The sequence below is a fragment of the Lytechinus pictus genome, chromosome 3 (genome assembly GCF_037042905.1).
Source record: "Lytechinus pictus isolate F3 Inbred chromosome 3, Lp3.0, whole genome shotgun sequence".
NCBI lineage: Eukaryota > Metazoa > Echinodermata > Echinoidea > Temnopleuroida > Toxopneustidae > Lytechinus > Lytechinus pictus.
The window spans coordinates 80173315-80198618 of NC_087247.1; the positions used below are offsets into that span (position 1 = coordinate 80173315).

General features: G+C 36.3%; 1 protein-coding gene across 1 annotated transcript in view; it reads left to right on the top strand.

The window, feature by feature from the left end:
- Window positions 1-56: 56 nt before the first annotated feature.
- LOC129258010 (Fanconi anemia group D2 protein-like) overlaps window positions 57-25304 on the top strand; it is a 69259-nt gene continuing 44011 nt past the window's right edge. The window contains exons 1-10 of the mRNA XM_064097786.1: window positions 57-172; window positions 4259-4319; window positions 14244-14330; window positions 14912-15046; window positions 15188-15255; window positions 16135-16187; window positions 23659-23706; window positions 24292-24352; window positions 24756-24811; window positions 25153-25240. Of these exons, the coding sequence (XP_063953856.1) occupies window positions 14246-14330; window positions 14912-15046; window positions 15188-15255; window positions 16135-16187; window positions 23659-23706; window positions 24292-24352; window positions 24756-24811; window positions 25153-25240 (594 nt within the window). The 5' untranslated portion in view covers window positions 57-172; window positions 4259-4319; window positions 14244-14245. The remainder of the gene's footprint in view (window positions 173-4258; window positions 4320-14243; window positions 14331-14911; window positions 15047-15187; window positions 15256-16134; window positions 16188-23658; window positions 23707-24291; window positions 24353-24755; window positions 24812-25152; window positions 25241-25304) is intronic.

Sequence of the window (25304 nt, forward strand, 5' to 3'; positions counted from 1 at the left end):
ACCGAAATATACGGTATACTAGCCTATGTACATATACGGTATTACCGGCCGTACGTACGGTACGCGCGGTTTCTTTAAACATGGAAGTGATGTCAATGTCATCATAACGTTAAAAACTCTTCAGTCTAGCAGTTGTTTCCTTGTTTGAACCATTTCATCAACTGATTTGCAGGTAAAAAAATATTCTAGTTGTTTTATTGCGTTTATATTCGTGTTGAACGTCAGGCACCAGCTCAGTTTGTCTCATGCTTGACATGACTTCGTCCCTGCTTGAGCGCAGATTGCAGCGACCATTGATTTGATTTAACCAGTGTCGGCCGCGGCCCGGGTCCGGGCAGGTGCGGCGGATCTGCTAGTGATATAACCCAGGGGCAGGGAAGCGGGCGGGAACCCAGGAGCTCACTATATTGTCACTAACGTTAGTCTTGAGGATGCAATGATGATGACTTTATACTTCTTCATCATTGACGTCTTGAACAGGCCTTCATAGTAATGTTGTAAATCGGATCAAAAATCAGATCGAAAATCGGATCGGCAGTTAGGCCTAAGCTTCTAAAATCGAAATCGAATCGAAAATCGAATCGGCGATGTTTAAAAACAAAGGAATACATCCAAATTGTGTTCACGGCTGCGCGCATCTTCCTGACAAAGTCACAAAGATTAATGTTTAGGAATGGAAGTCGCCGACATGCGCGATCGTTTGGAACATGCTTAAAAGGGTTTTGAGGTTTAACTGCTTTACAATAAAATGAGTGATTCTTATTAGAAAGATAAACGAATGACGCATCTTCCGAGCAAAGTCGCAAAGGAAAATAATTCTCATAGACCACAGGTCAATGAACGATCGGCGGGACATCTTTTATTATAAGTATTTTCATGTGAAGCTGAGCTCAGATAAGTTCACTCATTATAATATGTGATTACAGCCACGCCCTTTAACCATTCCAAAGTACACCCATTTTGTTATAATAGCTTACTTGGTACATCATTTCTCCGAATCAGTTCTGGGAAAAGTTAAGTCACGCCTCAGTATCGATCTTTCTGTATACCCACCCACTCAACAATATCAGTGAATTACGCAATGCGCGCAAGCTTTTACACAATACAAGATAGTTTTGAGGCATGGCCGTGAAATGGAACCGCCCAGACTCGAACGGGCTAGCGCAAAATTCTTTACACTACCTTTTGGCATGTGCACGTGGTGGGTTTGATTGACACTGCTAACACTAACAGTGCTATTCTTTGAGTTGGCTCACTGGCTGGATTAATGACAATATATCACTGCAAGTATGGCTTACATGATACATACAACACGCAACACACCCATACACACTGCTCTCAAACTCCCTTGCTATTATTCGTCCCTATAGGCCATGTGTGCACTTATGGGCGGGATTTAAGCATGGCATTGACTAGCATATACAACACATCCATGCACCCCAGCATTCATACACATTTCTCAAACTCCCTTGCTATTATTCGTCCCTAGGCCGTGTGTGCACCTATGGGCGGGATTTAAGCAGGGCATTGACTAGCATATACAACACATCCATGCACCCCAGCATTCATATACATTTCTCAAACTCCCTTGCTATTCGTCCATTGTGTGAACTCATGGGCGGGATTATGACAAAACATCAGCGCAAGCACTAGCATACGTAATCCATACAACACATTCCTGCACCCACGCGGTCACACACAGCTCTCAAACTCCCTTGTTATTCGTCCATTGTATTCACTCATGGGCGGGATTTATCAGCGTAAGCACTAGCATACATAATGCGTACAACACATTCATGCAGTCACACACAGCTCTCAAACTCCATTGCCATTGGCCATTGTGTGCACTCATGGGCGGGATTTATCAGCGTAAGCACTAGCATACATAATGTGTACAACACATTCATGCTTCCATGCGGTCACACACAGCTCTCAAACTCCATTGCTATTGGCCATTGTGTGCACTCATGGGCGGGATAAATGACAAACACAGTACAAGTACATAATACCAACATGCTTATATAGCGCATATCACTGCCAAATGCGTCCCTATGCGCTTTTAAAGGAGACAGAAAAAGGCAAAGAAAGAAAAAAGAGAAATTTGCTGGAAAATGTGGCACTAACTCATTTAAAAGTCTTTTTGAATAAATATGTTTTCAAAGTGGATTTAAACTTAGGTGGAGAAGAGTTCTTTACGTATGATGGGGTGGTATTCCAAAGTGAAGGGGCAGCATGGGCAAAGGATCGTTCTCCATAAAACTACATGTTCCTTGTTTGTATTATACAATAAATTCATTCCAAGTTCCACTCCCCCCATACCAGTCAGCGCAGCTACCGGTAGGTCATCATAAGTAGGTCAACTTTTTTAGTCATTTCTGACATTCCAGTAATCTCGATTGTTCGAACTATTTGCTTGTTAAAAAGCTCTAAATAGCTAGCACCTCTGCAAGAACAATCTTGAAATATGTTCTGACCGCACTGTAACTAGATCTACAGGTATGCCGATTTTTTATATCCGATTTTTTCCTTCAAGGGGCATGATCGAAGATCGGCAAGTGATCGCCGATTGTTGTGAAATCGAATGGAATCGGTTGCCGATTGCAAAATCGGTTACAAGCTTACTTCATAGACATGTAAAAAGAAAACTAAGTAAAAAAGATGGATTTCCCTAGGTCTAGGAGTAGGACCCTACTTTTTTCTAGTATTAATTAGGAAATCCATCTTTTGTCTTGTCTTGTCTTGTGAATACTGCACTTAAACGCCTCAAAGAGACTATAGACGTGCAGACCATTCATGCAATCGCTGCCGCTATATACTTGTTTTTGTATCTGGATTATTTGAGTTTCTGGCCCTTTTATAGAGCTTGTGTTTCTTCTTGATATTACGTTTCATGGTTGAGTTTACCCAAGGAACATTTGGTTTGGAAGAAGTTTTCTTGGATGGAATGTTTATGTTCATAGATGACTTTAAGGTGTTTGAAAATCTTTCCCAAAGATCGTTGACAGTTGAGTTCTGAACAATTTCATCAGAGAGGTGATTATATAACTTATTCAAATCTTCGTTTATCTTAGAGACTTAGACCTTAGTGAATTCAGCTCTCTTAATTATAGAGATACACTTTTTGTTTTGGAAGTTTGATAATCTTTGGTTTAATAGCAGCGTGAATAATGACCACATCATGGTCACTTATGCCCGGTTTAATATCAACCTTTTCGAGAAAGGATGGGATGTTAGTAAAACAGAGATCCAATATAGCATTGTTTCTAGTAGGTGACTTCACCATTTGCTGTAAGTTGTGATCCTGAGCAGTGTCAATCATGGCATTACTTGGACCTGGGTATCGACCACTGGGCTTTAAGGTGTTTAATTCCCAGTCCACGTCAGGCAGATTAAAGTCCCCCAACAACCATATGGATGATTGTCTTGGGATTTTTACCAAGGCATTATCAAGCAATTTAATGTATTCGGAATCTGTGGTTTGTGATCTATAAAAGGCACCAACAAACACTGAGGGTAAACCACTCTAAGCACCAAGGCTATTAATTCCTGTGTTAAAAAAGTGAGTGCACGCGAATTAAATGTTGGACTTAATTACTAGATCTTACCATGGAGCTCCATGAAGAAATCTATTCTTAAATTAGACTCTAGATATTACTAAATTGAAAAAAATGTATAAATAGTACTCGCCTGGTCTTTTCTTGGGGTATTGAAGCCTTTTTGTACAGAACTTGCTCAACTTTTGCGGCAAATTTTGTCGCCATAGGGTTGTGCACATTCTCGTTTAATACTGGTTGTCACGTGACACAGCAATGTCGTTAGGCTGTTTGGCCTGTATTCAAGGCGTTCTATCCGTTATGATTTTATATTGAATGAAGCAAATTCCATCAGGTATAGGCCCCTATCAAGTCAAAATCGATACAGGGATCGAGAGGGGGGGGGGGGGGGTGGAGCCAAAAATTTCCCAGTCACATGGTATGAAAATGATATTTTTTATGATTGTCCACGATCATAAGGGCAAACCCGTGTGTGGCAGTACGGTAGCGTGATGAGTAAAAAAAAATAAAATAAAAGAAAGAAAGAGGGCCAATGTAGGCATACATGGCGCGTGGGAATAAAGTTGCTTTATATGTTCCAAGCGAGTGAAGCTAGCGAGAAATTTTTTTTTCGTGCAAATCTAAATTTGAGATAGATATCTTAACTTACACTTTTCCTTTTCTTTTCATTAATTCCCTTCATTTCTTTTTTATCTTGGTTGCAGAACTTTCGGGGGCCCCTAGGCCTAACCCTTCCATCGTGTACCCCCAGTGCAATATCAGCAGGTGGGTCTCGATAACTCTGGATATTTAGCAATTAGACCTATTTATAGAAAAACATAACGTTAATGTTTTGACCCCTTCCCCCCAAAAAAAGGAAAAACAATTATAAACTAAGTTATATACATCCCCCTTTTCTCATTTCGCTTTTTATTTTCTCTATTCCCTCCTTATTTTTTTTTGGGGGGAGGGACCTTTTCGGGGGGCACCGCCCCTAGCTACGCGCCTACCAGATGAAGAGGCGAGCGAGCAAAACCTTTGTCACTTTTATTACAAATATCAATTTTGCAATAGATTTTGACATAACATTCGGAATTATTCTCGCATGCATTTTTCTTTCCTTTTGCTTTTTTATGGCCTTTTATTTCTCTTCCCTTTCTCTTTCTGTCTTTCTTTCTTTCTTTCTTTCTTTCTTTCTTTCTTTCTTTCTTTCTTTCTTTCTTTCTTTTCCTTCCTTCATTCCTTTTCTCTTATCCCGTTTTTTTTTTTGGTGAAATCCACTGGACCGGGGATCAAGGGCCAGCCTGCATGCCCCCGGCGGTTTACGCCTCTGCCGTGGATGTAAGCTATATATACGCATGATCTTAATCTTCATTATGATTCAAACTATATAGAGGCGCATCCAAGATTTTCCAAATTAAGTAGGGGGAGGGGGGGGCGGGGTGAATTTTCTCAAGTAAAATTTGACAACTCCCAAAAAAGGTTCTTACTAAAAAAAAAAAAAAAAACGGTCATTATATTGTCTCGCGTAAAGTTTGACAAGTTAAAAAAAAATGGTCACTCAAAATGAAAGTCATTTTGTCCGCGTAATATTCGGGAAGCCCCCCCCCCCCCCACAAAAATAAGAAAAGGGAAAGTCATTTTGTCCACGTGATATTTGGCAACCCCCCCCCAAAAAAAAAAAAAAAAAAAAAAGAAAAGGTTTTAACTATAGCAATGATCGAAGGTCATTTTGTCTCGCGTAAAATTTGACAATTTTTGTCTCACCTGCATAGCAGAGTGAGACTATAGGCGCCGCTTTTCCGACGGCGACGGCGGCAGCGACGGCGGCGGCGGCGTCAACACCAAATCTTAACCTGAGGTTAAGTTTTTGAAATGACAGCATAACTTAACTTTCCCTGTAATTTGGAACTCCACCCCTAGAGATGTAATTGAAAGCAAGTCTGTTAGGTCATTCAAAAAAAGATTGAAGCAGTTTCTATATCTTAAATATGTATAGTTATTTTTGTCTTGTAGATTGACACCTTTTTATTGTTTGTTTTTCTTGTTTATACTAAATTATACATCATGTTTAATTCTTTATCTTATTGTTTCTCTATACCATGTCATGTTATTAATGTTTTGGGAACTGCGCTTACACAAGGCCACTTGGCTTTATTTATGCAGTTCCCCATTTCATTTTCATTTTTACTCTTGCTTGTAAATATATTGTTTCTCATACCTTGCTTTATAATTGTTTTTATCGAGAATGAAATAAATGCAAATTGAATTGAATTGAATAGAAAGTATATGGACCTAGTTCATGAAACTTGGCCATAAGGTTAATCAAGTATTACTGAACATCCTGCCTGAGTTTCATGTCACATGACCAAGGTCAAAGGTCATTTAGGGTCAATGAACTTAGACCATGTTGGGGGAATCAACATCAAAATCTTAACCTAAGGTTAAGTTTTTGAAATGTCATCATAACTTAGAAAATATATGGACCTAGTTCATGAAACTTATACATAAGGTTAATCAAGTATCACTGAACATCCTGCATGAGTTTCACGTCACATGACCAAGGTCAAAGGTCATTTAGGGTCAATGAACTTTGGCCGAATTGGGGGTATCTGTTGAATTACCATCATAACTTTGAAAGTTTATGGATCTGATTCATGAAACTTGGACATAATAGTAATCAAGTATCACTGAACATCCTGTGCGAGTTTCAGGTCACATGATCAAGGTCAAAGGTCATGTAAGGTCAAAGAACTTTGGCCACGTTGGGGGTATTTGTTGAATTGCCATCATATCTCTATAAGTGTATTGGTCTAGTTCATAAAACGTGGACATAAGAGTAACCAAGTATCACTGAACATCTTGTGCGAGTTATAGTAGTTTTCAAAATCAGCACTGCTGCTATATTGAATCGCGTGATGCAGGTGAGACGGCCAGAGGCATTCCACTTGTTTTATAAAGTTGTCACTAAAAAGAAGGTCATTTTTTCCACCATTGATTATATTTGGCAAGCCCCCAACCCCCACAAAAAAGTTTGTCCCTAAAAGTGATGTATAGAAAGTCATATTGTTAATTTGTTCCCAGTAAAATTTTGAATTTGGCAATAAAAAAAAAAGGCCAAAAAGAGAAAAGAATATGAACGAAATATCCCCATTACAAATAATACTGTACGTGATTCTCATGAGGGGGGGGGGGGGGGCACATAACTAGTATTAACAACATATTTAATTCCAAAATGTTTACTATAAATCTCAAAAGGGGGAACGGGCAGAAATGCTCACCCCAACCCCCCCCCCCGCCACTGATTCCAATCAATAATGACTTTTCTCTGCAATACTAATGCTTTGAAATCAAGATACTGAAGATTGATACGCTTAACATAAATTATGAACGTCTGACAAAAAGATAACCAACCGATCACCTGACCGATCAGCTGACCAGTACGCGTATCACTTCGGAGTTGATCACTCGTCGCAGGTGTGTGGAACGCTCACCGAAAATCAACAAAAAGGGCCTGAAATGTAAGTTTAACAATAATCCATTTTAATTTCAACTATATTTAGAACTTACTCAATTAAATGCGACCAAATAAAAGTTATATCTTAACACTGCAACTTGTATTAATGCGTACATTTACCAAAGTCTTGGGTTGGAAATCAGAACAGCATTGTCCAACCCATAATTTGGGTAATGTCGCCTATGAGGTCCATACATGTTAATGTTTGAACCTCATTGGTACTAGGAGTGGGGTGAACCACTCGCATGTATGCTGATCCATTTAAGTTCACAGTTTGGCTGATCAAGGTTAGGTTCTTCCTGTGCAATAAGTTCAGATTTGGTAGCAATAAAGACACCACCAACATGGTTATCACTATCTCTATCGTTACGAAAAACATTGTAATTTGAGGGGAAAATTTCACCAGAGCCAATACCAGAATGGAGCCACGACTCAGTTCCCACAATGATATCACCATCCTCATCATTAATGAGGCACTGGAACCCTGCCAACTTGGCTCGTACACTTTGGCAATTCACATTTAGGATCTTAAGGTTACGAGTCTTTGGTTTTGGTTTAGATTTAGGTTTAGCTTTAACCTGTTCATTTGATTCAAATTTTACTTTTTTACATTTAGGACTAGATGTTTGGATAGGTTGTCCAATATGTAAATCGTTGTTTGACAATACAGGATCACGATCATTCAGTATCTCAAAGCTATTATCAGTTTGGATATCACTCACATCCATAAATAAGGAAGAATGAAAGTTTGGTGCTCCACAGTCACAACAAAAAAGAATAAGAGTCATGTTTAGCAAGGGCGTCGAAAACCTCCTGACTCATGCCCAAACAGACTTTATGAAACCAACCATTACAAGAATCACATTGAATACAATCTTGGCCCCATTTGGCAGCTTTATTGCATATTTGTATTTTGATTTGTTTTTCATGCCAGTATCCTTTGGACCAGACTCCAAAGCAGGTCCAGGATTTGGATTGATATCTCCAGCTAACATCAATAGCAAAGACAAGCCAGATTTAAAATTTGCTTGTCGTAATACGAATTTCATACCATATTGATTACTATGAATGGAAACATGGAACAGACTCACCGGGCAGCAGTCGAACTTGAGAGGAGACTGGCTAGCAAGAGGAGCAGTCCAGTGGTCCAACAAAAGCTGGGTGTCCAAAACATCCAACACCACTTAGGGACTTGTCGAAAAAAGACGTAAGCCAATGCATATGAAGGTTGCCACAAGGAAAGAACATGATGAAGACCCGAGGTAGCTTATGTTGATAGAGAATATGCAGACAATTCACAGAATGCAGAGCAAATGAAGATGCGAGGCAATGCAAAAAAGTCAAGATAAATGTGGAGTGAATGCTGATTTAAAAGCAAACCTATTCGACTTGTTAAAATAATTGTTGTGAAAGTTAAAAATGGCCACCAACATGTGCCAGACACACCCAAATACCACAAATTCCACAACTTTACAAGGACATTCCAATACACAGAAGGTGGTTTCAGACCGCCTCGAAGTTCGCCAGTTCCAGGTATTCTCTGATCGGGAAATTTACCCCGATCAGAAAATACCAGGTATTTTGGCGGTCTGAAAGCAAACTACGCGTAATATCCCCGAAAGAAAATACCCGATAAATAGTAGGTACTTGGCGAAATTACGAGAACTTTCGCGGGGATTTTTCCAAGGTCGTGGGTATTTTGGCGGTCTGAAAGCAAATTACGGGAACTTTTAGCCCAGCGTGTCGTTGGGTGCGGAGCCGTGCATGGGTTGCTGCTGGGCTAGTGATTTTGAATTTCGCGCCTTGCTGCTTATCAGACCATACTGCGCATGCTCGTAACTTCAGGAACTTATCCCGAAGGGTATGTTTCAGGGCGGTGTGAATGCAGGAATAATTAATGGGTATTTTTCAGCCTAAAAAAGTTCTCGTAATTTAACGGGGATTCTTGTGATCGAGGCGGTTTGAAACCACCTAGACACTCTAAAATATCCAGTAAAATCACTCCAAAAAACAATATCACCACACTAAAAACCGATATAATGTAAATGTACACCTTAAAAATGTAGAAAACCGATTGTAAAAAACCAGACCGTAATAGGCCTACGTTACAACCAAAGCTGGGAAAAACTCCCCAATCAACACACAAGCCACTACACTAGGAAAAGCCACCCCGACAGTAGTGGGGAGTGCTGCGCGAGCGCCTTGTCTGAGGTGTGGCACAATACGTGTGAGAAATGTAAAATATTTTGGCGCTAGAATTTCACCTTTGGCGAGTGAAATATATAAAAATGTGGTAATCTACAGTTTCTAAAAGGGTTCGCAACCCGTTTGAGCTAGAAATTAATTAAAACTTAGCAAAATTAAAACAGAAAAATAAGCAAAAAAAACGGAGCTAAAAAGAAGCGACGTCAGCGCACGCGATGCATAACATTAACACTAAAAGAACACTAAAAGAATGTGACCATTCATTTTGAATCGGGGACAACTCGGACCACGGGACAACTCGGACCGCGGGCTGAGTTGTCCCACCCATTACGAGGTTTTTTTTTCATAAACAAAACATTTTTTATTGATGGCTACCCTCAGCCCGGCATGCCCACACAGCTACACCCCGAATATTTATTTTTTCACATTTCGGGGGCAGGAGTGAAATCGCCCCGAGCCCCATGCACCCACGTAAAAGTATTTTTTTTTTGCGACTCAAACATCCACACCACAGTCACACTCAAAGTCAAAGAAATTGAAGCATATTAATTACTGCAACTTAAAACTCAGCTCTCTACACCAGGGAAACTCAATCTAAAAAAAAAAATGTAAAAAAAAAGGCCTAAAAATAATCAATTTGAAGTTAAAAATTAAGCCCCCAAATAAAACATTTATTATTGATGGCTACCCTCAGCCCGGCATGCCCACACATCTACACTGCGAATATTTTTTCACATTTCGGGGGCAGGAGTGAATCGCCCCGAGCCCCCACCCAAGTAAAAGTATTTTTTGTGCGACTCAAACATCCACACCACAGTCACACTCAGTCAAAGAAATTGAAGTATATTAAATTATTACAATCTTAAAGCTCTACACCAGGGAAAATAAAAATAGAAAAAATAAAAATATATATATAAATATTTACAAAAAAAAGGCAGAGCCTATACGACACTGCCACGCTTCAAGCTCTAGTTCACTCTCTCACTCAGTCAAGCTCAGCTCTTTGACTGTGCACGCCCACTTCCACTGGGGATTCGGGCTGAATTCCACCCCGCCAGTTTAGGCGGCCGAGCTACGTAGAATTGCGATAAAGAGCAGCGGACCGTTCATCGGTTGTTCGCTTCTTACGACCAGAGAGAAAAGGTGAAAAACTAACAAAAACATGCAAATGCACCAAATTTTATCCTTGTGATGAGAAAATGGAGTTAATGGAATACAAGAAAGTCCATCTTCTGCGATAAAAGTGGTAACTTGAGGAGAAATGATCACAAAATCAAGTCAGTTGTTGAGCGGGCGAGCCGAGCACCGACACAGTTAATACACGCGCGCCTATGGGAATCGCGAGCTGTCATAAAACGCCCAAAATTACACTTTTTTTTAATTTCAGCGAAAAAAAAAGCAATAGAAAGTGAAGAACATTACCATCAGACCATATCTCTAGAAAATCTTTACAAGAAATTTCGAAATGACGGAAAAATATACGCAAATTTGTGAAAAAAAATCTCGTAATGGGTGGGACAACTCGACCCGCGGTCCGAGTTGACCCGACCCCTTCATTTTGTACTAACGATAGAGTTAGACCAAAAGCTTCAGTCTCAATTTCGGTCGTTCGCTGAACTGCGTTGGCTCCACTCACCAATGCCAATGGGGATGATAGTAATATGTCAGAAATTGTTAAATAAATCCCAGAAATGACGGTTATTCTAGCCAAGAGGCTCTTCTTACTTAGACTTAGACTTATAGAGGAGTAAAAATCATTTACTAACGTATGCTTACTCTCCACAGAGCCATGACTGAGAGCCAGGGATTCAATTGCATTCATCGTACCGCCAAAAAACCTCAAACTTTCGCCCCCGAGATTTCTACTTTCCTTCTAAAAGATCTAGCCCTAAACCATGTACATGGGATACAACTTCATTTCCGACATTTCTACGATATTGATTTGATTTTTAAACAAGAATTCATTAAAAAAAGGAGAAAAATGTTATAAAAAGATCGCGCAATTTTCATGCTGTTGCCAATTAGCGAAAGACAATGAAATCAAGATGGCGATGTAAACATGGTGGCAAGTTTTTCCCATGTTTTCATAACATTTTCTCGTTTTTTTAATGAATTCTTGTTTGAAAATTAAATCAGTATAGTAGAAATGTCGGAAATGACGCTGATTGAGGGCTAGATCTTTTAGAAGGAAAGTAGAAATCTCGGGGGCGAAAGTTTGAGGTATTTTGGCGGTACGTGTAGATGAATGCAATTGAATCCCTGGCTCTGTGGAGAGTAAGCATACGTTAGTAAATGAGCCTCCTGGCTAGGTAATTCCTGTCTATTCATTTTGAAGCTTATGACTTGCTCTCGTAGACACTGACTTGAATATGCAAAATAATGCATTAAATTAAATGAGTCGAAATTTGCATATTTTTCCACCAAAAAATTTTAAGATTTTTACAAGTGATTAGAATCTATATATGTGTAGATCTATGAGTCACTCATGACCATTCATTTTGAAGCTTATGGGATGCTCTACATTATAAAGTAGGCCTACAATTTTTTTACATTTATCTTGGATATGCCAATTAGATCTAATGCATATTTAATAAGGTGCAAGTTGCATAATTTTTCGTCAGACTTCATGAAGATTTATGAAGAAGAGTCGACATTGATTTGTCTCTCGTTTTTTTTTACATACAAAATAGTGTACACCAATTCGAATATGTTCTAGAAACTCTAAAACACATGTATGTTTATGCAATAATATGCATAAATGAATGTGTGCCTTTGATGTCACAATAGATATAAAGTGCCAAATATATGCTGCGGTGTCACACCTTGTTTAGGATGTGAATGGTCGGAATTGGTGCTTAAATTTATTTGTAACATCTGAGCATATTTTGTTTGCCCCTCCCCTACATGTACCCTCTGTTCTGGATCATCCATGTACACTTGCTAAGCAGGAACAAAATAAAATAGGGGGGGGGGGGTCAGGGTAATTTCTTCTCTGAAATTATTATTATAATATATATTAATATATTTTTAAATTAGTTGATTCTTTTAATTTCTTTCAGTGACAGCTATTAAATACTTGAATAATCATAAACCTTCATATATACATTAAGAAACCAGTAGAATCATACATGTAGCACCAAGAATTTTATTAAACAATAACATTTTAGAAGTTTTTAATCACTAGCACAGTGCTGTCAGTACAACCACCCTGTCTGTGGTGAATCTACAAGAGAAAATAAGCCAAACATTGCCAACCTTATTTTACCACAGTCACACAGGGAGTCCTAAAATATAATTATAAAACAGACGACAACTTGAGCATAACCCACTCATTCTTGTTCTCTGTTAGGACTCCCTGTGTGGTGAAATCAAGTTGGCAATGTTTGGCTTATTTTCTCTTATTGATTTTTTTTATGCTAATGCAGTTTTGTACTGGCTGACTTAGAGCAAATTTCTCCACCAGAAATCGTTCACAAATGTCATAGCAAGTCTCTTTCAGTCACTTTTTGAGGTCAATAAACAATATGCCCACCCCTTTTCCAATAATCGCAATTGAGAACGGCTGTTTTTTTTTTTGCTCTGATCTTGACGTCATCGTTCAAATTTTCAGTCAGACATTGCTTCGCTTGGCTTTGCCATAATTTTTATATGGACTGAAGTTAGTGATTAAAAGATTTTTCTGTGCAGGGAATAATTTTGCTAAAGTTACAAATTTGAATAGCATCTTTGGTCATAAGAGAAAAGCTCTCAACTAAGTAATGTACAGTCCTATGTAAAAATATGTTATACAAAAGACTTTATGCATAGTAGTCTTTCAAAAATATGGAGCAAATTGCGATGTGATACCATTCGCCACATGTCCTCAAAAGGACTTTAAAGCTGAGTAGTAGGCAGGCTTGAGTAGGTGAGAGAAGGCTGGCTTGAGTTGGCAAATGGAGTAGTAGCAGGAGAATGGAGTACTATATTTGCCAACTCAAGCCAGCCTTCTCTCATCAGGCCGGCCTATTACTCAGCTTTCCACTCCTTCTGGTTTGCAGTCCTTTTAAGGACTACGCTCATTTTGAAAAAGAATACTCTACTTTCAAACCTCCACTTTCTGGCCCGTCCATTTCACCTCCATTTCTATCCACTTTTCTTATCTCAGTCCCTCCAGGACTTTACACATGGTGTACCATAAACCACTTCTGTGATTGTTAATACCACCATGCAAACCTTCAAACATCATCCAATGTTTACTTTTTTGAATTCTCAAATTAATTTAAGCATTGGTATTCTGTACGATGAGAATTTAATGCATTTCTCTCAATTTCACTTTTCATCGTTGAGACTTCTCACATAAGTTGAGATATCACCCATTGGATGAGTGCTTTGAATCAAACTGCAAATCTTGGACTTTCATTTTTTCAGTCTTGCCTCAATTTTTCATGAATTAAAGAACTTTGTCTTTGAAAAATTGTTCAAGTCGAGACTTGTACCTGCTTCAGTGCTCTTGACTGTAGATGTACATGACCAAGTAAAAGAAGATTTCAATCAAAATATAGATTATTATATTATATTAACAAATCTGGCTGATTGATTGTTTACAGAATAAAAATAAAAATGTGTGCTTTGTATATTTGTTTTGAGGATGCAAATGAATGAAATGCTTAGTAATGTGATTGACTGCTAAAAAGACATTTCTTTCAATTAAATGAGCTTACAAACCAGTAATGACTGCACAGAAACGTTAACGCTAACAATGTGCTAACAGAGGCCCTGTTTCAACTGGTAATGTGGCAGCAATACCTAATGTTACAACAATGCATTACTTACACATTCAAATAAATGTTTTGACTTCACAATTCGAAAGATGTGACTGGTCTTACTGTTAGAGCTCTGTTAGGCTATCAACGCTTCTGTGCGGCCGCCACTGAGCTTTTAAGTGACAACACGGACAAATTGTTCAAATCCTTTTTTTTTTGGTGATCCACACATCTTTTTTCTATTAGACATGGCTAAGTCCAAAGGAAAACCAAAGAGACAGAGGGAATCACTTCCAGAAGAAAACCCTACATCAACTGAGGGTGCAGTGAAAGGTGAGGAAGTTACTTGATGTCATTACAAAGTCAAAGTTGATTAAAGACTCATTGAAGTTTCCAAACCTTTACAAGTCTTTATTGGTTCTATTTTTATCTACTCACATGCATACAAGGTAGCAAGCTGCCCCTGTCCTTGCATATTCATTATATCAAACCATTTTCAATTGCCCATATTCTGAACTCAAATTTAAATCAAATTCTGGTCAAAAGCAATGGTAGGATAGCTACATGTACATGTAGTTGTGACATAAATCTTTAACAACAAAGGTTCAATTTCTTAGCTCATGTAACACTTGTATCATTCATAACTCTGGAAATGAAGACAATTAGAGTGTGAGCAAAGAAAAAAGTAAACATTGGAATCACACAATTTAGACAAAGATTTTGACATTTTCAACTTGTCATAATTTTTGCACAGAGTTAAAGTGGACCTCAGAATACTTGCTGATGTTTCCATAGTTCAGCTCATAGTCAAGGATCATTGTCTAGTGGTATCTGCTGCAGTTTGAATGGATTAATACACAGTATAATGAGTAAATCTCATTCAAATTTTTCTATTTTAAAAAATTTCATTATAGCTAAAAGAGCAAGAACAAGTGCTGACAAGGGCAGGTCTAGTAATGTGGCTCCTGTTGTTGACAAATCAACATTTGGAAAGATGGTAATGGATGCTGGATTCTGTCTTATTGCTGGAGATCATCCTAATCAACTCAGTAAGTAACCATTTTAATCTCTGGAATTAAATATTTATTAATTCTGATATGCTTCACACTAAAAGAAAAGAGTGTGACACAAATTCAAGTGAACTATAACTGTCAAATTGAATTACTCTGATTGTTTACAACAAATTGCAGATGTAGACCAAGTGATGTTTCAGAAAAAGCTGAGGAAATCAGTCAAGTCTAGGATGAATGTAGAAGAGGTATGTTATCATTGTTTATTATCAAGGCAAAAGCTAAAATTTTAGTTATCTCTGACTTACAGAATCTTGTTTACTGATTCAGTGGTTTCTCATATGATGCTGATTGTTCTCTTACATTTAAACTTAGGCCAACTAAGACCAAAAAAAATAATTTGATTAAAAGTTTGAAACTAAATTTCCTATTTTAAAAATACTTTTAATAAAGTGTTTATACATACATGTATGCAGCAATTATTTTGATTGGCCAATGATTTTTTTTCTTCAATTGATTGTTTCTTTTATTTATTTGGAACTCTTGGGCCCATCTAAAAAAAATTAGATTCAAATTATACTCAAAATGAGATTATTCTGAAATATTGATTTGGTTTCAAGCAAATGGATTTTTTTTAAAATTGTGAATACAAGTTGTGAATATACATGTAGCTGAAAAATTGTCAGTTGATAATTTGAATTTACTGTAAAATGTATTCCACAACGTGTCTACCACCAGATGATGGTGTTTTGAGACCATTAAAAACATTTAGGAATATATTTCATGGTAAACTAGAAGTTTCATTCATGATTTCTTCAACTATATTGATCTCAGATGTAATGAATGTAAACTTTTTAAGTTGTTGAATGTTAGAGATCGGAATCCTTCTTTTATTTTGGTTTGATTTTGAAATTCTTACAGACCTGCATTTACTTTCTCTCATGCAAAACATTTATTGATATCTGAACCAATCAGAAAATCTATGTGAGTTTGTTTTGAGATGTTTCTTCTTCAACAGATGAAGTTTGTTTTGATTTTTTTTAAAAGTGATTTATAATCTATGATTAAAGTAAAAAATAAACATATATATATATATATTATATATTTTCCTTTTCTTTGCCATATAGACAGTTGAAGAATTTATATCAGGTCTCCAAAATCATATTGAGGATCCAGTCAGGTAAGAAATATATTGAATTTGATGCAGATCTATAATGAACTTTATTTCACTTGAAATTTTGTTTTATAATATCTACAACGATAACATAAAAAAATAATTATAACAGTATTGAAAATAGTATATTATCTTTATCACATAATTCAATATGCATATGTTTCCAATTAATTAAAACAAAAAAATTATGTGAAATCAACATATTAAATATTAAACATATTGAGAGTATCAAAGATAATGCCATAATTATAATGAAACATTTATATGTTTTAGTATCCCTAAATTAGACCACAAAAGAGCCAATCTGGAATAAAATTATTGGAAATGGTTTTTTGACTGATTTGAGTAGGTATGGGTGTCAACATTTACCAAAAAAAAGTTAGGAGGAATACGGGTTGGGGAAAGTGCTTTTTTTCAAGGTCAAAGGTCAATGACCTTTTTGTATATACTGTATAATGGTATCTCTGAGATGGAAAGGCACAGGTTGGTGATAATGGTTTCAAAATGCACAAATTCTTACCAGAATATCAAATAGAATAAAATTAATTACCTAGAATGCACATTTACCTATAAAATTCAAGGTCAAAGCCTTTCAAAAGGTCAATTACCTTTTTACATTATATACCATACCGTATAATGGTATCTCTGAGATGATAAGGTACGTGATGGTGATCATGGTGTCAAAATGTACAGATTCTTACAAGAAGATCAAATAAAATAAACTTAAGTACCTAGAATGCACATTCACCAATAAAATTCAAGGTCAAAGCTTTTCAAAGGTCAATGACCTATTTACATTATATACCATACTGTATAATGGTATCTCTGAGCCGAAAAAGCACAGGTTGGTGATCATGGTGTCAAAATGCACAGATTCTTACCAGAATATCAAGTAGAATAAAATTAATTACCTAGAATGCACATTTACTAATAAAAATCAAGGTCAAAGCTTTTCAAAGGTCAATGACCTATTTACATTATATACCATACTGTATAATGGTATCTCTGAGCTGAAAAAGCACAGGTTGGTGATCATGGTGTCAAAATGCACAGATTCCTACCAGAATATCAAATAGAATAATATTAATTACCTAGAATGCACATTTACCTATAAAATTCAAGGTCAAAGCCTTTCAAAAGGTTAATTACCTTTTTACATCATATACCATACCGTATAATGGTATCTCTGAGATGATAAGGTACGTGATGGTGATCATGGTGTCAAAATGTACAGATTCTTACAAGAAGATCAAATAAAATTAAGCATCGAGAATGCACATTCACCCATAAAATTCAAGGACAAAGGTCAATGTCCTTTTTAACATTAGATAATAATAATTGTATCTCTGAGATAAAACACCGCAGGTTGGTGATCTTGGTGCCAAAATGCAAAGACTTGTACAAGACAATTAAACAACACTAAAATAAGTATAAAGAATAAACTTTCACCCTTAAAATCCTACATCAGAGGAAATATATAATCTATATGACATAAAAATAACAAAAACAATTTTGTGTTCATATTTTATTTCTCAATAACGTAAATAACCATGGCTAATTTGTAATGAAAACATGGAGGTTTCATCATTTCGGTCTGAAATAATGAAGGCCATGGAGAATGTATTTAGGGGTCAGATGTCAATGAGCCCTTTCCAAAATATCAGTGGAAATTAAGTAAAAAAATGTTGATAACCAAATAACACTTTTTCATATACTGCGATGCATTGCCAAAAGCACTGAAAAAATAAATAAAATCAAGTATATAATTTGAAATGATTTTTATTTTAAGTAGCAGCATAATTAATGCATCATTATATCTAAATCAAGGTTGTCATGTCTTTTCTCTCCAGCGATAGGCCGCTCACCTCAATGCTATAATAAATACTATAAACTATTAGCTTTATCTTTTGAAAATGGATAGGATAGGTCTAACTCTCATGTCACAGCTAGCATCATCTGAGAGCATTTCCAAACAGCAGAGGGATGATGATGATGATGAAATGAAGGCCATCATTAGAGCTGCAGCTTCTGTCATACATGTAGTAAATTACATATATATCAACTTCAACAAAGGTGAATTCCCGTATTATTATTCATTACCTTTCATCAGTTCATTGCGAACTGCCAGAATCTCTTGTGATGCTAATGTTGCAGGAGAAAACTTCATATCTACTCTCTGCCGTACGTCACCCATGATGCTATTTCTACTAGGTATCAGTTTGTGCAAGGATCATGTTTTTGGTCCAGAACAACTGATTGCTATCATGCACAAATTAGGCATATAACAATGAAATTCAAAAGGAGATAATAGCTTACAAGTACACATCCATCGACCTAACAAAAGTCCTACAGCACCACTTCCAGTTCTTGACAATCAAGCTGTGCAACATATCAGTCATAATATAGATCCTGGTCTGATATCCCTTGACAGAACGTAAGGCTTTCATTGAATGGGCCAGATAAAAGTCTTGAAAATGTCAGAAGGTTTTCAAGAGTTCAATTACTCTTTGCTGAAGTTGAGACACTTAACTTCATCTATGACAAATTAGCTGCAGCTCTAATGATTGCCTTATTTTAATTCTTCGTCATTGTCCCTGGCTATATGAAAATGTTATCGGATGATGCTTGCCCTAAAAGTTAGGCCTATCCTTTCCATTTACAGATTAAGTTATAGTTTTATAGTATTGATTGTAGCATTTGAGGTTAGTGACCTATTGCTACAGAGAAATTAGTACCTTGATTTAGATTGATAAAATGCATATCTAAATGCTACTACTTTAGGTAACTTCACCATTGTCACCATTTCAAATTATATCACACATGATTTTTTTACACTTTTGTCAATCCATTACAGTATATTATAAGAAAAAGTGCTATTTGATCCAATTTTACCTCGGACTTGTATTTTGACATCATAATTGGTCAAGGATTCAACTATTAAATTTGTGTTCTTTTTCCACGCGGGTCAGTCTTTTTTCCATCAGAATCACTATACCTACATGCCACAATCACGTTATATCGACCTATTTACTTAAATTCCATGACGTTATTAACATAGTTGATTGACCTTTAACTCCTAAATATATTTTCCATGGCCATTTTTTATCCTTAATTCAGAATGAAATTATTTATTAGACTTCCATGTTTTCATTACAAATAATTATCTTTCTTTCTATTATTTACAAATAAAATGTTAATAATGGATTAATTTCTTTTTTGGGGGGGAATCATGCATGGATATATAAATATCTATAAACTTTTGACCTTAGACTTTGGATATTGGATTATTCTGTATGATTATTTTGAGTCTTTTTTATCTTCTTGCAAAAATTGCTTTTTGACATCAAAATCACCAACATGCAGCGTTTTATCTTAGAGATACCTTTATATGATATATAGCCTATGTAAAAAGGTTATTGACCTTTGACCTTGAACTTTATGGATTAATATGCATTCTAGGTGATTAACTTTATCTTATTTGACCTTCCTGTAAGAATCTGGGCATTTTGATACAACGATCACCAACCTGTGCCATTTCATCTCAGAGATACTATTATACAGTACGATACATAATGTAAAAAGAGGTCATTGACCTTTGAAAGGCTTTGACATTGAATTTTATTGTTTAATGTGCATTCTGGGTACTTAATTCTATTTTATTTGATCTTCCTGTAAGAACCTCTGCATTTTGACACCAAGATCACCAACCTGCACCTTTTCATCTCAGAGATACCATTATACCGTATATGGTATACAATGTAAAAAAAAAGGTCATTGAGCTTTGAAAGGCTTTGACCTTGAATTTCATTGATGAATGAGCATTGTAGGTACTTGATTTGATTATATTTGATCTTTCAGTAAGAACCTCTGCATTTTGACACCAAGATCATCAACCTGCACCTTTTCATCTCAGAGATACCATTATACCGTATATGGTATATAATGTAAAAAAGGTCATTGAACTTTGAAAGGCTTTGACCTTGAATTTCATGGGTGAATGAGCATTGTAGGTACTTGATTTTATTTTATTTGATCTTCTTGTAAGAATCTGTGCATTTTGACACCATTATCACCAACCTGTAATATTTTATCTGGGAGATACCATGATACAGTATATTTAAAAAGGTCATTGACCTTTGACCTTGAAAAAAAGCACTTTCCCCAACCCGTATTCCTCCTAACTTTTTTTTGGTAAATGTTGACACCCATACCTACTCAAATCAGTCAAAAAACCATTTCCAATAATTTTATTCCAGTTGGTTACTAATTACGGGATACTATTTATCTACTTAAAAAACAAAGATAAGAAATTAACGTAAAACAACAAATCTATAATTGATGGTAGAGAAATATCTTTGGGAAAGGTACACCTTTGATTTTAAATAGCCTGAATGAAAGACGTAAATGGCACATTCTTTTTTTAATGAGAGCGCTATTTAAAATCAATCAACAACAACAAGAAAGAAAAAGAAAATATGGATGATAGAACCCCCTCATATTTATAATGATTTTGATGAGCTTACATTGTTCAAGTTTCATAAATTGGTCTTGGTTGCTAAGAGCTCTAAATTGCTACCCCTTTTCTTTTTCTGTTGTGTGCACAACATTCCATTACCGAGTTTTCGTTTCTCTGCGACTGCAACGTAGTCCTAGTTCACCGGAAGTGGTGACACCGCTCGTTCAGTATCACGTTCGTACAATGATATAAACCGTTTCGATTTCAGTCAATGTACCCGTACCAGGCCATAGCATAGACCGGCATGATAGTGAGCAGGACATGATGAGCCAATGCTCAGCCGGAGGATCAGGCGTAGCATCACGCCAAGAACCTATGGGGCGACTTCAGGGTGCAGCATTTGCACTCTTGCTCTTTGAATGCTTAAAAACGTTCTTACGTATGTGAGAACATATACCAATATGAATCCCAAAGTGTAGATAACAATTTAAAATGAGAACGGATCGTTCAACTTCCACAGTTTTATAAAAATACACTAAAAATATGCATTTTGAGGAGAGATGCATGAAAAGCGGATCTCGATGGAGTTTATCGCCGCAACCCTGGTAGAGTCATGCTGCCATGCCCGCTGAGCGCTGTCGCAAGCTGAACTCTGGAAGCTGGGTGTGCAAACGTGGCGCAAAAGCCGAAAACACACAGTTGTTTGGACATAGAACATGAATTACCTACCGGATATTTTGCTGAAAACATGACACACGAAATGTGATGGAAAAGCTGATAACAATCAGTATCTTCCTGTTTACCAGCCCTGCTGAATCAATAAAATTTGAATGTTGATGCGGCTTCATTCATTTTTGCTAAGCTATTATTATTATTATTATTGTTATTTGTTTGACGTCACCTGTGCCTGGGAGGCGAAAAGCGAACTGAATCACTATGACCCGCAGGTCTCTCCTCCCGATATAACTGATTGGGGGGAATGCAGGTGGACCACTACACCGGGGTTTCCCCCTACTCTTATACGAATAGTGGAGTGGGTTCTTAACGTGCATAGGTGGTTACTCTCCTCTACACGGGGCCTCCATTTAACGTCCTATCCGAGGGACGGAGTGTTTTCCATTGTAACATAGCCTGCATCTATGAAACATGGGAGAGACGTTTACACACAATGCACTGGCTGCAGTCATCCGCCCGGGGTGGACTCGAACCCACGATCTTTGGTTCGACGGGCAGACGCGTTACCGACTGAGCCAACACCGCTATAAAGATGACATCACCTAGCGCTCGTTTGAGCTCTAAGACACCGAACGTCAAAACCCTCAAATACACGTCCACATGGCTCGTCACAGAAAACAAAAGGTCTCTATCATCATGTGATATTCATCCCCAACCCTTTCTGAAATGCAATTGCACTTTATTAAATGTGAGGGTACTTTATCTGGGCGTCTATGTTTTCCAGTTTCCATGGGTAAATGATGGGTATTTATTCTAAATTGAAAGATTTGTTTTATGTAACTACTCGTTTTTAACAGTTGATAGACATTTCTCTGTTTGTATCTTCTGCTTCAAAAGTGTATTGAAGGTTGCATATCAAAGCAAGAGATCCAAATGTTATTTTGGTAATGTTTTCAGAGAGATTTGTTACAGATATTTTACCTCATAGAATCTTTAGTTTACCATTAATATAGGCTTGACGTATTGCTATGTCACTCATTGAATCTGTGTGGAATTTATCCTTTGTGGATCTTTTTAAATTCTGAACGATTGTGGCCATTAAACTGCACACCTCAAAATTTTGTTTAAGTTCACATTATACCAAATGCCTGAATTTGTTCGACCAGTCACACGAAGACAAAGTACAGGCCAAGATAGCAGTAAATTATTGTGATTGTTTTTAACAAGTCATTTATTGTCTTATGACTGGGTATAGTAATTTCTTAAATATGTCTTTAATACTGTGAATTGTTACATATGATCGTTAGCTCATCCGGCCCAAAGGGTCCAATTAGCTTATGCCATGGCGTGGCGTCCATCATCTGTCGTCTGCCATCCGTCCACAAATTCAAAATGCTTCTTTGATGTCATTTCAAGTCCAATTTCAATTCTGTTTGCTTTATATGATAGCACTAGGTGGGGGCTTCAAAACTTCTACACAGAATTTTGAAACTCATTAAATATGCTAATGTATGAGCATTTTTCAAAATTCACAAAAAATGCTTCTCTATTTGTTGACCGATTTTGATTTTTAGCTTCCATCTGGTAGAGCTTCATGAGGTTCATCAAACTTCTACACAAAATTTTGAAATCGTGACAAGAAAATTTTTTATGCTAATTTATGCGAAATTAATTTAGGTGTATTTTTTCGAAATTCACATAAAATGCTTCTTTATTTGTTGACTTATTTTGATTTTTTTTTCTTCCATCTGGTAGAGCTTTATGAGGTTTACCAAACTTCTACACAGAATTTAGAAATTTTGACTAGAAAATTTGTTATGCTAATTTATGCATATTTTTCAAAATTCACTTAAAATGCTTCTTCTTTATTTGTTTACCAACTTTGATTTTTTTTTCTTCCATTTGGTAGAGCTGCATGAGGTTCACCAAATTTGTATACAGAAATTGTTGAAATTTTGAGAAGAAAGTTATTTATGCTAATTTATGCAAAATGTATTCATAATCACAAAAAATGCTTCTTCTTTATTTGTTGATCAATTTTGATTTTTCTCAACCATCTGGTAGAGTTACATGAGGGTCACCAAACTTTCACACATAATTTTGACGAGAAAATTCTTTATGCTAATTTATGCAAAATTTATTCATATATCACAACAAATGCTTTTTCTCCTTCATTTGTTGATCAATTTAATTCTGTTTCCTCAATTTATGTCATCAATATCATTCACTACAGTCTCAATTGGGTTGAAATTAAAAACTGTGTTCAATTTCTTTGCAAGATGCCGAATGAGCTCCACATCATTGTTGTGCTGGTTATTTAATGATATGATTTTTTTTTCTCTTCAGGTTCAAATACAGTCTTCTCCCAACTTCCTCCTCTGCTGAATGTGAGAGGTAAAACTAATTTTAAAATATGTTGATTTCTGACTTAATATGTATATATATTAGCCCTTAGTCATTACGTTTATTTTGAAAAAAGTTTAAACGCTTTTGATAAATGCGCATCTACAGTTAACCGGCGGAGTAAAAAAAAAAAAAAAACCTTCACCAAAAGTTGCTAAAAGTTCATAAAGGACTGATTAAGATTAAAAATTCAAATTACAGATAGATTATTTTTCCGGATCCCCATTCACAAAACAAAAGTCACACTGCAACTGCACACTTGCATTTGCTGCCCCCAAATTGTGGAATAGCCTGCCAATTGATTTAAGAAGCTATCCATCACTTACCTTCAAATCTACATTGTAAACCTATCTCTTTAGTTAACAAAATTGCTGTGTACATGTACATGTAGAATTGTGTAACAAAAAGCTCTGAGCCACCATAGCTAAATATATTCATATAAAAGCTGCACTATACAAATTTATGTTTATTATCATTAAAGATTTACTGATGAAATCTGTAAATATATATAAATTATTTGAATGATGTAAATAAGTGGAAGGATAAAACCTGACTGCTCTTGTGTTTATTGTTCAGCGCCAGGGGAGGGAATCAGGATAGTCTCATGAGATTGATTCTTGCCATTGATGAGCTACAGGTCAGTATGATTAACTGTATTTTGAAAGCTAATAATTACAAGTCAAGGACTTTCTAAACATTTGCAATCCTTTCATTCTTCTGAATTAGAAGGGAAATGGGAATATGAATTGGAATTAAATTTCAATCATATAGGTTGAAGAGAAGATAGTTCATCAGAATTTAAGAACAATATTATGCAGTCTTTATTCATTGTTTGTTAAACAAATGGAAGATTGTTTTGTTTACAGAGGAGAGCAACTGCAGAAATACATGCATTGTAAATGAAAAGTAAATATACTTGAAAGAAAAGAAAGTAAACATGAAATTGATATAGACCAGTAAAAACTGACACTTTTCACTTCACTTTTCTGTCTTCAAAATTAATTCTCATGAATGTTATTTTCTACTGTTTTATATGTTAGCCTGCTCTGGTCAATATGTTGCTTGAAAAGCTGCCTGAATTCATGGGAGAAGAAGAGTAAGTAATGACCAATATGATGTTTTGTCTGCAATGAACTGCATGATTCAACTAAACATTGCTAAACAATATGAAACAATCCCATTGAATGAGGCCCTGGGAACTGTCAGAAGATTTAGCACACTATGTCTATTGTTATCAGTATTGTTGATATGAAGAAGGAGTAGTAAAAATTAAATATCTGTTCAATAAATTTGCAGTAATGAACTCCATGCATTCAATGATTATTTATCTTTTCCTATTAGCTCTTGAAAATTGTAAAAATCATATTAAATCTACACAATTTCATTTGATCATGTTGGTTTTATCTGTGTTTGCTTGCTATCATTTTATGCTTGCAGTAGCATGTTTGACTACAGTGAGGCAGTGGACTTACCTAAACTAATTCTCAACCAGTTTCATTGGATGGACAATGTTATCAACAGCAAGGTCTGTTAAAGATGGAGTACCTCAGTACACATTATTAGTATCTTATTCATTTTGAATATTCTAC